The sequence below is a fragment of the Atheta coriaria genome, unplaced genomic scaffold (genome assembly GCF_025399875.1).
Source record: "Atheta coriaria isolate IRGN ID8LTWV9N9 unplaced genomic scaffold, Caltech_Dcor_3.1 hic_scaffold_2_pilon, whole genome shotgun sequence".
Classification (NCBI taxonomy): Eukaryota; Metazoa; Arthropoda; class Insecta; order Coleoptera; family Staphylinidae; genus Dalotia; species Dalotia coriaria.
The window spans coordinates 4,821,567-4,839,712 of record NW_027045444.1 but is presented as its reverse complement, the minus strand read 5'-3'; the positions used below and the strand labels follow the sequence as shown (position 1 = coordinate 4,839,712).

Genomic DNA, 18,146 nt, shown 5'->3' with positions numbered 1-18,146 from the left:
AAAAATCCAAAAAATCCTTACTAATAACTTATGTTTTTCTTTCAGCAACTAATTAAATATTTCTTCTATGTTTTCAGGGCGTTTTGTTTGAATTGATAGCTAATATTTTAATTTATGTTACAGGGTCCTGGATGCTATCCAATCGTTGATGTGTTTTAGAGTTGTTTTATGTTTTATTCTTGCATTTTACTAATCACAAAATCGTTCTGCTTGTTTGTTTGTACAGGTTAATGGAAGTCCTTATGAATTTTATGGAAAGTAATAACCCAATAATATTTCTTTGATCTGTGCATATATTTTATATATTTTATATAATCGATACTAATATTCATTTCTATCTTTTTTCAATGTTGAGACAATAATTTAAAGAAGATGAAGATGAAGAATATCCCTGAAGACGAGTATTATGTACTAATTCTCATCATTATGATCACAGTTTGATGAGATGGTATGCTTATTTGATTGTATTGCTTGATAGCCAAATATTTTTTGTTTTATTTGATTATTTAATTGATTTTTGTAGATTTTTTAATGGCTTTGGAATTTATATAAGTCCTGGAAATTAACTTAACAAGAACTATATTTGAAGAATTTAATTATTGGATAATCCTCATCATAATTTAATTGTCAATTGATTTGTGTTCACAGGAAAATGACAACGTTGGTTAACTTACTTCTGCAAACTTGGTATAAAATTGGCAGTAAAAATGATGAAGATATTTTGATTTAATTTTTATTTATTTGTATTTTAAATTATGGGGGGTAATTTGCGCAATTTTATATGTGTGTACTAATTATTATTTATCACTAGCGGTTGCGTCTTAGTGAAAACTGTTGAATCAGTTTATAGAATATCGGTTAAAGCTGAATGCTTTGTTGCAACAAATGTCAGTCAATGATTAATGGATCATCATGGGGCATCATGGAAGAAGATCACATGTCTACTACTGCCATAAACTGGAAACAAGAACTGCAGAACATATAAAAACTATTAAAATGAAACATCAACCATTAAAAGATAAATATTTGGCTTAACTTCTGCTTCGATTTCATCTGAACTCTCAATTTTTTTCAATCAATCGGACAGCTCCAAGTCAACACTTACATACATACACACATACACACTTACACTTCTTTCCTTGTTCATGATTATTGACGGGGTTCTTATTGATGGGCTTCGGCACTTCCTACCTGTACATTCTTAACACAAAAACACACCTACACACACATTACACACATTACACATCAAGAAAAAGAATTAAATGAAGAACAGAAGAAACTAATAATTGTGACCAACAGAACAAAATTAACAACATGAAAACAATAATATTTAAAGATGAGACTGAAATTTGCAAGGCAGCCAACTTTAAATTGAAGCATTTACAATAAGACATGAAGAAACCAATATTGATGATTTTTTCCCAGGATGTACGAAGATAAGAGCGTTTTTGTGAATTCACAAGACAAAGATAAAGCCGGAAATATCAAAAAACGAGAAAATAAAAAATTAAAATTGCGAGAATAAAGTTTGCCAACGAAATGACATTCAAACTTCAAGAAAAATATTACAAGAAAAATTGGAATTGGAATCAAATGCTGATCTTTATGTGCAGGGCAGTGTAGTGAGAAGCGTATTATTAATAGTACGCGAGTGTTCCAATATAGTGCGGGAGTGAAATGAAATATACTTAATAATTCCTTTACAGATCAATAGCATTTTTTAACTCGCTTTTGAATGCGAAACAAGAAGATCCTTCCATCCTGAGGCCATGGAGAGATGAGGCGTTCTACTAAAATAAGACATTACCATGTCAGAATAATACTTATTCTAATATTTTCCATGTTAACAGAAGAAGAAGAAGAAGAAGAAGAAGATGGTCCATCCATCCACGTCGAGGTCAGTCCTGAGGGGTATGCATCAAATGCAGCCATCTTTCCGACCGGAAAAACTCTTGAGGGTCAGAGTCCGATGTGTACACCCAGTATTATAGAGTATTATATCAATCATTTTCTTTTTCTTAAACAATTTTTAATGTTACTAATGTTAACTCTAGCTGAAGAAGAAGGAGAGGCCGATGATGTGATGTATCCAGTTTTCCAGCGAGAAAAAGCTTTTGAGGGTCAGGGTCCGATGTGTACACCCATCAAGGAATGGGCTGCTGCCCTTAAGGGTTTGCACAACCGCCAAAATGCTGTGGTGAGTATTATTATCATCAAAATCAACTCAAAATAAAACACTTATATAATTATTTATTTTCGTTTTAGAAAGTAAATTTCAATTGAAAATGTTTACAAAGTACTAATATTATTTAATAATATTAATTAATTTTCTTAATTTTGTTATATATAGAAGCTGGACTACATAATTTTTTCCCAACGTCGAGGTTTCAACTAGAAATGGGCACACTACTCTTGGAGGTGATGGCAGATGTACCCATCTGGAACCTCTTAGGGAACTCGGGCGTTAAGTACACACTTATTTTACACTTATTGATGAGGCGGAGTCGACAGAAACATTTATTGTTGTGATTTGTTTAATTGGCTTCGTATTTGTTTTAGTTTTCCGAAATTTTATGAAGAAACATCGTGAAATGAAGAAGATTTGGAAGATGTCACACTCAAGTAAAAAGAAAGCGATTGACAAATATTGAAGTAAGAGATCTTTATGTTTTGTGTTTTGTGTCGTTTTGGGTTTGTGTTTCATATGTTTGTGAACAGTTCGTAGTGTAGTGTAGTAATAGAAAGCACGTAGTCGTAGTAGTAGCAAGTAGTAATAGTTGTAGTTATAGACTAGTAGTAGAGTAGTGGACTGTGAAATGAACATTTGAAATGCTAACAAATTCTACACAATTTACAAATGATTAAAGAAGCTTCAAAATAGAAATTGTCAAGCAAATCGTTAATCGAAGAAGGAGATTTCCAAACAACTAGTTTAGTATTTTGATTTCATGTTGTATTTTATTGTTCAATAATCAAAATATTAGTCAATCTAACAAGTGCACTTCAAACATATCATTTGTCAATTATTAAATTATTGTCTCCTTGATATGCTAAATATGAATGTATTAATTTATGGAATTTTTTTATAGTAAACTCTGGTTCACAGATTTAAATATAATATGTTATTTACTGCAGCCACCTCCTGAGCATGCAGATTTCTTTCTAGGTTTGATCGTGCATAACCTGATTTTCCTAGTTTACTTCCACCTCCTTCCTCACGCTTTTTAGCTTCTTTCTACAAGTTATCATTTTTAATGTAATGGGAAGTATATTATATAAATGATTGTAGAATATGTACTAACCTCTTTTTGTTTCAGGACATATCGTTCAGCGTCGATATTGTAGGTACTGTTCTTGTTCTTCAGTGCTTCTTCCCTGGCAATTCTTAGACTTGACAATTTATCAGTTTCTCAAGGAAAAATGATGAACAATTATTAACAAACTGTACAATACTTTAAAGGTAAAAAAAACTATCTTTTTCGACATTCTGTTCAAACTCATTACTCATTATATCCCTTTTCTTTTCATATTCCTCGAGATTAATGGACTTATTCACCATCCGTAATTCTCAAAGAAGAAAACAACTGCAAATAAAGATAAGTGATAAGTACAGGTGCTTACTATGTGATTTATTTCTAATTTATTTTTTTGTTTTAGTTTAGTTCTGGTGCAAAAGTTGATACTCACTATAATTAATTGGATTTTGTAAGACTTCTTCCTCTTCAGCTATGACTCCTTCATATTCCGCTGACATTTTGTATATTACTATGTGAGATTATGTTTGTGCTTGTAAAAATGCTGTTTCATTTTGTATAATTTGGCTTTAAACACTAATAGTCCGTAGATTAAGACGCTGCGATCAGATCTTAATTATCTCTTTTAGTTTACGAGATATTCGCGATTGAATAAAATGGGCAAAAATTGCAAAATGTCACTTTTTAGCACTTTTAGTTGCATTTTACGACCTTTTACTGTAAGAAATATATTTATTTTATATTTTTATTTGATAGAGAAATTTCTCGTCTTTCATAATCAGCGATTTGTTGATGGCTATCGCTTTTAGTTTAAGAGTTATTAATTTTAAAAAATTAATATATATCGCCCCCATTAAGAAAGATCAGGCTCGTGTAAGTATTGTTCTCAGTTTTTTAAATCCACATTTTAAATGGGGCTCATCACCCAACCTTGCTTCTGTTATTGGTTATTTTTAAGTAAAATTTATTATTTTGCAAAATATACGACAAGAATGAGTATAAACAATTCTAAAACAACAATTAAAACGTTTCTCTTCTGCATTACGTCCGCTATCGTCACAACAAGTATTGATGTTAAGCACTGCCACGTATCACATTGCTAACAAGCTAATAAGCGTATAGAAAACACTTTAATAATCAATAGGTACGTAATAATTAATTAAGACGCTAATTTATCTAAAGATGGTGTTGATAATAAAACCATTATGACAACAACCATAGTCGATTGCTTTTTGTTAGCTAGACATTATTCTTGCGAGGCCCTCTAGCAAAAAACTTCGGCATTTTTAATCATTCAACAATACTCGGCGAAGGACTACTATTCCGGGACATATCCCTTATACTCTTGACCTTCTTCAGCTCACGATGATTGACGGTCACATTCAGATCGCAGTGATTCAGTGGTGGTCCTTTCTTTTCCACGGGGTTTTCATTACTATTATTGTTATTCAAAGAATCTTCTTCTGATTCTTCGATTATGTCTTTGTGAGCTACAGGGGTGGAGACCCCACTATCCGGAGACGTCAGCAGGTCCTTAGTGGATCCAGCGTGTAGATTCTGCTGGTTTATCAGGATATCTTTATGTGAATCACTGAAAAACGAGGCTTTATTACGATTTCCATTGACGTTTAAACTATTTGCTCTCAGGACATCAGAATTCCTGTCTTTATCATTGAGCGTAATTCTCCCTGTGCTCAAGGACTTAACCATTATGCGATTGGGATTACTGTTCTGTTTATTGAACAAATTATTGAAGATGTTTTTCGATGTTTCTTTGGGTTTCTCAACTGGAATCTTTTCCAAGATTCTTCTCACTTCTCCTGGAACCTGCACCCCTAGACTAAGATTACTATCTATAAGATTGTGCAGATAAGATCCAAGGGTCATGATGGTAACCTCCATGCTTCGATTATTTGCTTCAAGGCGATTCATCGCAGACTGTTGCATTGACCTGGATTGCTCCAAACGTTGAACATTACTCAAAGCCATCTCCAGCTGATGGCTAAGAGTTTTATTTTGCTCATGGACTTGTTTAAGCTGTACCTCTGTACGCTGAAAAGTGTCCAATTGATTCTGAATACTCTGCATCTCTTCCTGCAACACATTGTATTCAACATAATACACATGCAGTTGTTTAGAGATGTCCATCATGTACACCCGCTTCATAATGGCGTCCAATAAGCTAGGTTTGTCAATCTGTGGAAGTTTATTCTTCAAGAAGTTCATGATATCTTCAAATGAATCGCATGCGAGTATACCGTTCTTGTGATGAGTCAAAAGAGCAAGAATAACACGAAAAATAACATCGGTATTCTCCAGGAAAATAAGATCAAAAACCCTAGTAACAAATCCCAATGGAAATTGAGATGCAAAGATTGTTAGCAGCCATGGGGCCGCATACAAGGTGGGAGCCACCTCGTAAGCATCCAGATGGTTATAAACCTCTGGAAGTTGATCCCTCAACAATCTGGAGAGTTGATACAGTTTGATCTGTAACCCCACCATGTCTGGGAGGTATTGATCTCGTAGATTACGCCGGTACATAAGATGTCTTAGTAGGAAGAACGCAGAGGATTCATCCATCTAGGAATTTAAACAATTAGCATTAAACCAATTTTCGAAACGCATTAACGAAAAAAACTTACGTGTAAAAGTAGAACGCCAGCAACAAAACTTAACCCCTGACAATAGCCAACTTCAGGATCCAAGAGAGAATATGCTTTTAACAGATTAAACAGCGCTAATTGTCCTGGTCCCAATGGGCTAGCGTAGTATGAATGTCCCGGAAAAGTTCTTCCAAGATCAATTAATATTGCATGTTGATGGGAAGTGAGTTGTTTCAAAAGGGTTTCGTAAGAAGTTTGATAAGTGGGAAATTTGACAGGATCTATAGGTGGTAATTGTGCGCAGAATTGCTCAGCGAGGTAATGCCAGACATCACCACGTTTTCCTCGTGGAATACCTAAAATACAATTCCACAAATTAAAAACAAATCATAAAAACATTTAATTTTGAAGTATACCTTGTTTTATGGCTTGTAACAACATTTTACTGTCAGGTTTACCCCTGGAATCTTTATTGGAGTTGGTAATGAGATCCCACACCTCCAAAAAGTCACCTTGCATGGTTCTCATTTCATCGTATTCTAGTTTAATGCGTTTTACAGCTGATTCTTCTTGTTTTGCGCGAATCCTTGCATTTTCTTTCTCCATGCGCACCAGCAAAATCGCTTGATGTATACTTTTCTTCCACAATTGACGTAGTTCTTCTTTAGAATAATGGTGTCCCTGTGGGCGAGGCTTAGAGGAGTCATAACCCTTTTAAAAATGGCCTGACGCCAAGATCCAGGAGTGTTAGGCGTTGGGCCTGTGTTACTTCCAACTTTCATAAATCTACGACAAACAAATCAATGCAATGAAAAAAATCATAGAAAAAGAAATAATAATTACATATCCATCATCGGTGACTTCATACTCTTCTCATCCTTAATATCCTGTATAGAAGACATTGTACTAGACCTACTCCTGGTATCCTCTGAAGCAACCGATGATCCTGAAGTACCTTGTACTTCATTATGCGTAGAATTCGGCGAACTCTCCCTGCTCAGCGCTGCGTGAATAGGAAGAGTCAAATCCTTAACCATTTCTTTTGTTGCCAGTCCAAAATCATCCCTACTTCCACGTCTCTTCAGCAAATGATCAAAACTGTTACTCAGGGACCTTTTAGCTTTCATGAAGATGGTATTCCCACCTCCAAGATACTGATTCAAAAACTCTGATCGTTGCTCTGCAGTGTCATGTTGATGTCGTCCTTGTTTCATTTCACAATGCGCTCTTAACAGCATCATGAGAAACTCATTTTGTTCTCTTAACGAATCCGTCTCTGCGCCTCTAAATTTAGTCATAATCAGAGTTTGCTCATCATCGTCAAGTTGATCAATCTTCCGCATGATAGCAGCTTGTTGTTTTCGCTCCGGCATGGATTCAATCTCACAACAAAGTCGATGAAACCATACCATCGGACAATGATCACAGGAAGTAATACTAGCGCGATGTTTATTGTGATCTGAAGAATTCGATCCTGGATTTGTAAACGCCTGCGTTATAGCAGCGACTGCCTCGGCGGCAACCGAAGAACTTTCGCATTTGAAAACAAAACCAATATAAGTCGCAACTGTTCCCGGATTTGATGCTTCCCTAGCGATGAATCCAAAGTGTTGAGAATTAGTTACACCTTGAATACAAGTGGTGATATCTTTATGTTGTTTGTGCAAGAGGATTACTTTCCGATCAGGACTAATCAATCGCAAATCAGTGCGATCAACTTGTAACACCATGGTTCGATTGTGTTCGTCGTTCTCTGCCGCAGATTTCAATTGTTTCTCAAGTTCTTCAAGATCTTCAGGAGCAGCAGTAGATTGATCCATGGATAATTTCCGCAATTCTTCTTTTTCTTTCTCTAAGGAAGCCTTTTTATTATCCGCAATATCTTCTGTATCATTTGCAGTGGAATCTTCTGCTTCTTCACGCAGTTCATTATCGTTATCTTCAGTGATACGTTCAATACAAGTCGGTATTTTACGATCGACATCCGGTGATTTTATCGAGAGATTTGAAAGTAAAGAATGTGAACGTTGCAGGCGAGGAATACCTGCGATTGTCGAAGATGTATCTGTTAAACTGCAAGTTGAATCCTAAAAATTTTAATTTTTTAGTTTAAATCATAACTTAATTTAAATATTAGTAATTTACAATTGATCCACGTCTCAAATCCATCTCACTCTTCAATCTGGCCAACTTCTTACGATTCTTCTCATGATCATGCTGTTTAAATTTATCCAAAGCATCATCAATAAAAGTATCTGGAACTTTCTTGTGCCAAACTTTAATTTTTCCAATGTAGAGCACTTCGAAGAAATTACTACATGATGGAGAAATGTCAACGCATAACGAAGTCAAATTAGAAGACGTTGAAGTCCTCGGTGCAGTTTGATGATCCTTCATTTGTTGATACAATTCATTTACCTTAAAAACAACAAAATAAAATCGTTAATTTAAATTACATTTAAGAATAGTTAGCTATACTTTATGGCTATTCGAACTTTCATTATAGGCAACCACATGTTCAGATTGTGGTTTTTTATAACTTTGATTATTTGATTGATTGCTTGATGAAGGATGAAAGTGATGATACAACGGTGTGGAAATCATGACACTAGCCAAGTAATTCGAATGGCAATTTAAGTTGAAGTTTAAGTTTGATCGTGTCTAATTAAAGCACGACCTTAACAGCACGATTTAACCTCTACGACACCCACGAATGAATATTATCCGAAAACTACTTTATTAAAAGGAAAACAAAACAGTCAAATTTATGTTTTGACACTTTTAGAGTCACTAATAGTACTAAAATCTATTTTAACACTATTTTAATATAAATAAAACGTTTGTTTATAATTTATTTTATCACTGGTTAATTTTTTACGTTTATTTTAAAGCAAACTTGTGTTTTTGTTTGTTTTCTTGATGTTTTGTATAATTTTGAGGTATAAAAACGAGTTTTCCGAGTTTCCTTTCACGACTGATCGTTGTGCGGTGTTTTGGCAAAACGCATTCGTCGAGCAAAGTTTTTTCTCTCTTTATTATTAGCTTTTCCCACCGCCACGAGCTTCAAACACAAATAGATTGCAGTGTTCGTTGATCGGTGTGCCAAAAAGTAAACTAAACTATACCAAAAAATCATTCTTAAAAACACAAGACAAAAAAAATTAAAAATTGTTTTTGTTGCAATTGTTAACAATTGAGTTCAATTTATGGCTGTCCTTGACAATCGATTAGAAATTAAGTCAAAGTCAATTGTTGATTAAACTGTATTCGATGTGTACTACATAAACAAATTGATTTGTGACGCGCACGCTCATAATTTGTTTGTGCGCCTAACAATAAACATCAAGTATTCGCAAATAATGGCAAAACTATTTCTACTATTAATATTATTACCGTAAGTTGAAATTTGATTGATTTCACTCATACCAATTTATTATTTTTAGTATAAATGAATGTTTTTGTCTTGTTGGGTTAATTCCGCGTGTTTTGGAGGACCTCTCAACGCATAAGGACCTCAAACAATTCTCGCAACTCCTGAGAGACAATGAAAACGCCCGTAGAATTTTGCGTCATCGCGAATTGACGATTCTGGCGCCTACAGACGAAGCTTTCGATGAATTTCGAGGTCGTTTGGATGAAAACCTTCTACTTTATCACCTCCTACCGATTGCATTAGCTATCGAAGGATTAGAAGGGCACGCTGAGCAAAAACAACCAATGCAAAGCGTACAAGTACAATTACCAAATCTATGGTTAAGTATGGAGGATAATTTATATATAAACGACGCCATGTTGTTGAAAAATGATAGTAATCATCAAAGCAGGAGCAGGGAGGATGATTACGGGAAATTACAGGTTCATCCGTTCAGTTAATTCTCTTAAAAAAATTAAAAACCTTCTAAAATTTAATATTTGAACTCTAATCTAACTAAATGTTAATATTTTTAGATTGTACACAAAATCAACAAAGTTCTATCGCCGATGATAGTCCCAATGGCATTATCAACATCCCCCACAGCATACGATTTCCTAGCACAGACATCAACGTGGCCCTTGGTATCATACACCCTCAACAACTACTACAAACGCGTAATTATGACATCTTCAGTGCCTCTATACAAAGAGCCAGTCGAAGGACACACATTTCTCATTCCTGCCGACGAATTCCGAACAAGTCTAGAAGACACAGACATAACCCAAGAAGCAATCAAATGTTCCATCATTCCATCAGTGATTTTCATACATCCCACACTCAGAAACACTTCTTTTCATACATTATCCCGAGACTGCGAGATTACATTCCAAGATAAGCAGATAGAAAGTCATGATACTCTAAATCATCACTTAAAAACAATAAAACTCCTACAGGCCAACATCCCGTTAAAAAATGGCGTCGCGCATATAGTTGAACACATGCCAGGCGTATGGCAAACAAGAATGGCGCCTATATTTCCACAAAGAACACTTTGGGATCACATAAACAACGATTACTTTCTACAAACACAAACAATGTTGTTACAAAATATAACGAATGTGGAAATACAGAATTTACGCAATGATAATCCGAAAAATTATACAATATTCGTGGTAAATGATCAAAACTGGCAAAAATTCATGGAACAAACCGGACAATCATTTAAATACTTGATGGGTATGAAAAACTTTGAAAAATTTATAATGAGACATGTTACAGAAGAGATTTATGACACTCAGAGATTAGTAGATGTTACAAAACAAGTTTAAGAGGTGATACTGTTACATTGGGGTTAGGAATTGAGAAAATCATTGCCAAATTTACAAATAGTGATGACGGTGTTAGAATTTTATGGGGAACAAAACTTATTAACATTTTAAAGAGGAATATTAAATGTACAAACGGGATTATTCATGTTATAGACGCACCTTTCATTTTTACCAATGAAATCAAAGATGAAGGCTTCAATATTTTGCATTTATGGAAAACCATTACCAAAATAATGTATAGGTAATTATTTTTGCCCCTTGTATTCAAAATATACAACCCTAATTCTAATACTCACATCATTGGGTTTATAAGTTGTAAACAGGTAACAATATAACAATTGTTCGGCATCATCTCTTAGAAGATATAAAAATGTGCATGGATCTGAATCGGCTTGTGAAAAACGTGTCATCATGCTTAATTTGTGCGAAAATTGCACTTCGAAGTCCTGATTGTAAGCCTGAAGGCAGCCATCTTCGACGCCGAGACTCAACTGTAATAATAAAAACAAAACATATTAAATTCTGTCAATTATATGTCATCATATACAAAATATTTACTTTTACTAATATTTTACATAAAATAATTCAGAATGCATCGATCCGAACGCGCGAAATCCGTTACAATCGCATCCAGTGCGGTACTCTCTGAAAAATCCGAGAGGAAATTACCACGTGCTGAAAAACTCAAACAATTCTCCTACTTATTCACACCGAAAATATCCACAGCCCAACCACAAACACACGTTTCATTCTACAACAGCTCAGATGTGAAGATACAAGACTCTAGCTCTTCCACAAACGCATTCCTCGACGATTCAAAATCGTTTTCATCAACTACGACCACTTCGCAAGATGAAATGACCGAGAATCTGACCAGGTTTAATGTAAGACCTTTACTATACGAAGATATCGAAGAAGTTAAAAAATTGATGGACGCACGAGTCTTAGAAGTGTTTCACATCGAGGACCCGTTTGAGACTATGTAATATTACAGGAAACTGTCAAAAAGTACTATTGAGGTTATATCTACACCTACTTTTTCAGACACAATTGTTTTATTTCCTATAAACTGGTTAATATTTTGAAGAAAATCGTCGCAGTAATATGTATGGATGAATATCCTAATGTCCCAGCGTTACCACAAGTGGGCTGGTCACACTGGGCGGATAAATTATATAACATCAAGGACCTAACCAGTTATAACAGTTTATGGGTACATCTTGTTGCCTACGATAAAAAATACGAGTTTGGTTTTTTGTTTCCGATCTTGAATAATCTCTTTCATGAGTTGATGATTAAACAGTTTACGCTTTTTGTTATCCCGAAGGGGTGTCATGATAAGGTGACTTATCTAGATGGGTGTTCCAGTGTAGTATTACCAAAAGGTACGCATTAAAACTTAAAAAAAACTTTTTAAGTTTAAAAATTTTCATTTCTGACAGATTTTACTGATCCGATGCAAGTTCAAACAATCAGATTATGTGTAAGACAAGATTTTATCACTCAGTATAAAATCCGACGTGCGGTTGAAGAAGACAACGATGACCTAGTCCCTTTGATCCATCAATTCTCACCACGTTTCGTTGAATTATACGGAGAATATTACGTCGCTGAGATAATCTCGCGACATCACGAAGGTCACAGGAGTATCATCGTTGCCGAGCATGAAGGCGAAGCAGTTTCAGTCCTCTGCTTAAACTCAACTGTAAATTACGACCAGTTGAATGAATGCTTCGACCTGCACGTTTTCACTGGTTTATACAAAGCGGAAACAGCGCGACAGGAAGCCAGAAAACCTGTGCCTAAACCATCTCCTGTTCAGTCCATAAAAGAGGAACTCCCACCACCACAATCATCAATCTTCCCGCCTGGACTTTCAATTCTAGAAAGACCCATTGAGAGATACAACTCCAGAAAACTAGACGAAGTGTAAATGAAAGAAATTACGTTTACGGAATAATTGTTTACTCTTAATTGCTTCATTTTATTGCAGTAGGTTGAAGTCTAAGTCTACGTTCATCGACGAAGAGTTGCTATTTGGTTGGATGAAAACAAGTGAAGCAGCTTTGCCTGCAAAAGGTTTAACTTTTTCGATTTTAGACAATATAGAAGATTTATCGCCTGATAGTTCAACGTCTTCGATACATTTAACGTTGAACAAATCGCATGCTTCCGATTTTATGGTTTACGAGGAGGCTTCTTCGGAAGATACAATATCAAGTAAATTTTTTTATTTTAATTTAGTCTTTATTCCAATATTCTGGGATTAATACTTTGGGAGATATTTGAAAAAAACTAATTTCTAGTCTTTTTGTTTTAGTACCCTCAGAATTGCCATTCATGGGTACAGAAAACGCATTCGCAATAGAAATCCTAGCCGCCCATGCAAAACATCAAACATCCCTCCCATTCCTCATAATCTCCTGCTTTGAATGCTTCCCAACCCGTGATTATTGCCTGTTAATGATGCCGCACACCTCAGACTACTCGGCAATACTCAACTACTTCGTCCGGGTACAACCCAAGTTGTCCTCCCAACACCCACATGAATTATACATTTGCCACCGTGGACAATTAACCCCCATCCGCATAAAACACGCTGAAATCCAAGACGCCGAAAAAGTCGCCAACTTCATCAACTTAATCCAACCTCCAAACACACCAGGCGAAATCATAACCAACTTCGAAAAAGGTTGCTCCGGTGAAGAACCCATCGCCACATTCCTAGCCCTGAGTGGTAAACACCACAGATACCCAGTGGGCATAGCCCAAGTCACAAAAGTAACCGACCTAACCTCAATGAAGATGAAATACGCCATCAACCAAAGATCAGATATACGCAGAGATAGTGATTTTACATTCGGATACCTGTTATCGTTTGTGATCTCACCTCTATTCAAAGGTCACCTTAAATATTTCCTGCGTGAAATCCATCGTAAAACCGAATTCAAAACGCTGTTCTACGCGTTGAATTATCACGACTCGATGAGTTACAGAGTAAGACCACTGTCTTTCGCTATGAAGGACATGTGGTTGGTCCCTCCGAGGAAGATAAAGGTATCAGTAAAGAAACAGCAGTATGATTATCCGGAAGAACCTTATGCTTTGTTCATATCCACTCCGAATCTGATGAGTAAACAAGAGTAAGCAATCTAGTATTCGTAGAATATGTAAACATTTTAGATTATTTAGGGTACAGATCAATCAAAGGATTGTTGTGGTCGGAGCATCGGATACAGCGCTATCATTTTTAGAAAAACTCCTCACAAATGAAGTTACACAGTGTTTAGTCACGTTTACTAACGTTTTACTAGTGTCAACTGATGGATTGATAAGAGACGAGAAGAGAAATAAGGTTAGGAATATGTTAAACGCTACACATACGCTCAGAGATTATGTGTACATGGAAAAAACTGGTTTGAGGAGTAAAATTAGCGTTTTAAAAGGTTCTTTGACTGGAATTGATAGGAAAGGTATGATTTTAACCTCAAAAACTTAAAATTTAACCTAGAAACGCAATGTTTTTAGTTAAAAACATTAGAGTGGGTAAAAGTGTCATTGTGCCCTATGATTACCTCTTCCTAATGACTGGTCTTCAATATGGTCCACCAAAGAAAGCCGGAGCTAAAGAATTCGAAAAAACAAAACTTCCAACGAATTGTTTTACAATAAACAATGAAGCTGATGGTGATCGTGCATTAAATACTCTTAGACGCCTATTAGATCGTCATGGTAATAAACCATGTAAGTAATTAGGTGGTACCTTTGTATAATCATACATAACCTCAAAAATACAATTTCTAGACCAAATCGTAATTTATGGACATTCAATTGACTGTTATTGTTGCATAGCAGCTCTGATAGAATTCGGAATACCTTGTTCTCATATAACCTTCATCGAACCAGTGTCCAGTGTGGGTGAAGGTGCGGTAAACCATGAATTTGTTTTTCAAGATGGCGGAATCTTTGAAACCGCTGATAATTTAGTGAAAAAATACGGAGTCGAGACGAAACTGGGTTTTAAACTGGTTGACTGGTATTCTAAGCCGTTGACGCTTAAGTTTGAGAGTTTTACGAGGTACCTTGTCTTAACCCCACTCTGCGCGTTTTTGTACAGTGATAAAGCAGTAAAGTAAGTTCAAAAAACGCAAAATAAATATAATATGCTTAACACACGCGGATTATAAATTTATAGTGTGGAAATCTTTAAAGCCATCCATGAAGCAGGTCTGGTCTTTGATGGTAGGTTAGTGATAGACCCTGATTGTCACACGAATGATGAGTTTATTTTCGGGGCTGGACCTGTGACGAAATACTCGCGAAAGTTATGGGCTGATCATTTATCACATCAACATTTTAACTCACAGGAAATTGGGTATAACTCATATAAAATCTAAAATCTAACCTTAAAGACTTATTTTTAATATAGTGCTAGACTTGGTAGAGCTATCCGAACTCTTTTACTACCATTTAAAGAACGTAAGAAGGTAAAATATGAATTTGGCAAGTCCTGTTGGAGGCAGTCCAAGCACATGGTACCATATTATTTTAAACCATTGTTGACATATTGCAAACTACCAGGAGGGCTTAGATATCTCAATGTGGTCAAACCAGGTCCTCAGACACCTTTGGAGACAGCCATGAGTGATTCTGACTATGTATATAAAATACATAACCTTAATTATTTATTTTTACCTTTTTACTTTTTAGGGCTTTGTTTATACTACAGGAAACTGTAAAAATCTTAAATCCCAAGGTTATTTTCGTATACACCTTAATAATCACAGAATGGTGGAGACTATAACCTGTCTTTCTGCTCAGGTATTATAAAAATAATAAAATAACCTCAAAATTAAATTTTTTGTTAGAAATTTGACTATAGAAAATTAGTCCTACTTTGGGGCAAACACGAAGCTTTATTAAACAATTTAGTCCGCCGTTTTGAATCAATCTACATAACAGACCTCTTTGAATACTTCCAAAAAGCTTGGTGTTCAGCAATTTTCCTCGATGATTTCCCGCTGTTGGAAAGCGCAATTATGAAGATCATGACATCGGTCACAGTGAGTTTTTTGCCAATAGCTATTAAATTGTATGCACTTACATAAATTAGCACTTAGTTTTTTTATTATCATGTTTACTCTGCGTTTTACAAGGTTACCAATGCGCAACAATGAAACACTTATTTATTTTTGTGTTTGTATTTTCCAGGAGGTACCTGGTGAATCTCCTCTGGAAGATTTATACAGAATGTACATGGAAAATGGTTTCAAACCGGTAGGAATTAATGTCTTAACGCTTAATAAATATTCCTTTATATTTCAGAAAGTTTCCGTTGAATTTACATAGAAATTTACGTTTTTAATGAGTGTAATTATTAATAAATTGCGTTGTTTATGGGTTGTAGTTGCCTACACACCAACGACAGATGATTCTCGAGAAGTTTACGGATTCTGGTTTTGAGGAGCAGATTCAACTGTTGATTATGGAGTTTATTAGGGATCATTTGAGCGTTTTGGATATGTACGCGCATCCTGTCATTGTCAACTATATTTTATCGGGATACGAACAAAGTCCTATGTTTAAAAAGATATAAATACATTGAATCAAGCGTCTACGCTGCCTAATTTCACGTTAATTCGCGTAATTGTTCAAAAAATCATAAAAAATTTAAAGTTTGCATCTAATTCCAACTTTTTTCATAGATGGCGACACAAGTACTAACCTAATCTGTCAAAAACTCTTCCTGGTATAAATTTAATAGATGGCTTTTCGTATAAACTAGATTTTATCAAGATACGTCTATAAACCGATATAAATACAGTCAATTAAATGTTTTAGTGTCTAAACCACAAGGTTGGTCAACTCCTTCCTGTTTACTTCTCCAAAAATACTTAATTAATATTCACAGTCTTTATTTTGTCAACAAAAAAAAACTGGTTGATCTATTATGTAGTTTCGAAATCAATTGCGCACTACACCTGAACGCAAAAACAATTTCGCAAATATTTAATCACAATACTTAAATAATGAATACTTTCGAGCTATTTCTGTACGAATATTATTGTTTACGTCGATTACAAAGTTGTAACTTGCAAGTTGAACTCGTGCGATGGAAGAAAATAATCATAATAACGAAATAATTTCATTAACGGTCGAAATTAACATGCGGACGTCAAGGTCAACGTGTAAACATACAAATTAGACATCGTTACACAATCATTCCGTAACGCTTTCTTCGCGTATTCAAAACAATTCCATATTAGAGACAATTACGAGTACTTGTTAATTATTTTACGCAGATATTAAGCATTGAAGATGTGAATAAATGTTTTTCCAGTCACCTTAACCCAGTAAACATTAATTTGCATAAATTGTTGTAAATAAAGTTTCAAATTGAGCTCTAACGTCAGAGAAACGAGTTTTTTCTGCTTGCGAATAGCAATAAATTATCGAAATTATCGCAACATTGATTTTTTCTGAATAATTCCGTGCTTTTTTATGTAAAATTATGTTTGTTGCTTACTTTCTCCTGATGTTCTCGTTTTCTAATCTCGGAAAATATCCACGGCAGCATTGGACTGCTGAATCTTCGATCCATGGCTGTGAAACCGAAGTACACGACCGGAATCAGCCGCATTTTCATTGTTTAATTGATTTTTAAATTTAAAACTTTAAGAAAAAAATGTTTTTAATTTTTTAGTAATGATTCTTTAGTATTGCGCGTTTGAGCGTTTGCGATAACAACAATAAACAATTAGTTCATTGTTTAATTAGTCGCAGTTAACACTTGGTAATTGTTTTAATCTCGGCGTAGGCGGTTAGTCATCGTTCGCGGCCGGCAGCCGAAAAGCAACTGGAATCGAATCACGGCAGCGGCAGACGCAGGAGTGAACACAGGCAGGCGTGTGTTGTTAACCAGTTATTCAATTGCACTTTTAATTGCTACGACGACTTCGATGTTTCGACATTCGCAATGCTTGTGGTTTTTGTATTGTGCGGCGGAATGTGATAACGCGCGTTTAGTATTCGATGCACACCGATTAAATAACAATTAATATTAATATACGGTTGTACTGATTGTAGCTTGTTAGTTTTTGGTTAAAATTTCTAAACGCGAGTGAAAGTGTAAGGATCAATAAGCGTCGTGGCGCCAGGCAGGCGGGGGCGGCGACTACGACGGCGGCGGTTTTAATAAAATCGTTGTAACTGCCACACACGTTCAATTACAGTTTTCTACATATCCGGATATGTTTTTATTTTAAATCAAGAAATATTTATGGAAAACAATGCAAAACATTGTTTTTTCTATAATAAATAAGATTGTTTACTGAAATTTAAGACGATTTAAACAATTAGTTAAATATCTTAAAAGTCGTGTTGTATATTAGTTCTTATTTAATACTACAGAGGGCGACACGTGTACCGAATACAGCTTTATACCTATTTTTCTTTTGGGTTTAAATCTGGTAGATGGCGCTACTGGTATTGTTTGTGGATTTATTTTGTTTAACAATAACTCAAGTTGTTTACCACACACACA

The 18,146-nt window shown here is 35.2% G+C and overlaps 3 protein-coding genes and 2 long non-coding RNA genes across 6 annotated transcripts; 3 read left to right on the top strand and 2 right to left on the bottom strand.

Annotated features, from left to right (window-relative positions):
* Window positions 1–3: 3 nt before the first annotated feature.
* On the top strand, window positions 4–2,724 carry LOC135803265 (uncharacterized). 2 transcript variants are annotated; one of them, XR_010550777.1, is made up of 4 exons: window positions 4–1,992; window positions 2,055–2,197; window positions 2,351–2,463; window positions 2,560–2,724. It is a non-coding gene; the product is annotated as an uncharacterized lncRNA (long non-coding RNA). The 2 variants fall into 2 exon arrangements; XR_010550776.1 differs by having other exon boundaries at window positions 2,351–2,468.
* Window positions 2,725–2,802: 78 nt separating this feature from the next.
* On the bottom strand, window positions 2,803–3,809 carry LOC135803266 (uncharacterized). The gene is made up of 3 exons (XR_010550778.1): window positions 3,688–3,809; window positions 3,303–3,584; window positions 2,803–3,235 (listed from the first exon to the last, which is right to left on the bottom strand). It is a non-coding gene; the product is annotated as an uncharacterized lncRNA (long non-coding RNA).
* Window positions 3,810–4,189: 380 nt separating this feature from the next.
* On the bottom strand, window positions 4,190–17,749 carry plx (PTB_TBC1D1_like and TBC domain-containing protein plx). The gene is given in 8 exon segments (XM_065312198.1): window positions 4,190–5,837; window positions 5,900–6,216; window positions 6,277–6,558; window positions 6,561–6,646; window positions 6,704–7,947; window positions 8,006–8,278; window positions 10,900–11,094; window positions 17,130–17,749. Coding segments are annotated over 8 exon segments (3,810 nt in total). The 5' UTR covers window positions 17,250–17,749; the 3' UTR covers window positions 4,190–4,544.
* LOC135799186 (fasciclin-1-like) lies at window positions 8,998–11,154 on the top strand. The gene is given in 4 exon segments (XM_065312208.1): window positions 8,998–9,254; window positions 9,304–9,715; window positions 9,809–10,591; window positions 10,594–11,154. Coding segments are annotated over 4 exon segments (1,485 nt in total). The 5' UTR covers window positions 8,998–9,219; the 3' UTR covers window positions 10,849–11,154.
* On the top strand, window positions 11,190–16,218 carry LOC135799165 (cilia- and flagella-associated protein 61-like). The gene is made up of 14 exons (XM_065312190.1): window positions 11,190–11,585; window positions 11,648–11,988; window positions 12,046–12,532; window positions 12,597–12,823; window positions 12,924–13,746; window positions 13,796–14,076; window positions 14,132–14,347; window positions 14,408–14,735; window positions 14,799–14,978; window positions 15,033–15,261; window positions 15,314–15,424; window positions 15,472–15,666; window positions 15,815–15,880; window positions 16,011–16,218. Exons 1-14 carry the CDS (start codon window positions 11,194–11,196, stop codon window positions 16,197–16,199), a joined length of 4,065 nt encoding a protein of 1,354 aa, XP_065168262.1. The 5' UTR covers window positions 11,190–11,193; the 3' UTR covers window positions 16,200–16,218.
* Window positions 17,750–18,146: the final 397 nt, after the last annotated feature.

Excerpts from the sequence above, each read along its gene's own strand:
- LOC135799165 (XM_065312190.1), top strand. The coding sequence starts at position 11,194 with ATGCATCGATCCGAACGCGCGAAATCCGTTACAATCGCATCCAGTGCG. Across the intron at positions 13,747-13,795 it reads AATCTGATGAGTAAACAAGA|GGTACAGATCAATCAAAGGA; the intron begins GTAAGCAATCTA and ends TAGATTATTTAG. Across the intron at positions 15,262-15,313 it reads CCATGAGTGATTCTGACTAT|GGCTTTGTTTATACTACAGG; the intron begins GTATATAAAATA and ends TTTACTTTTTAG.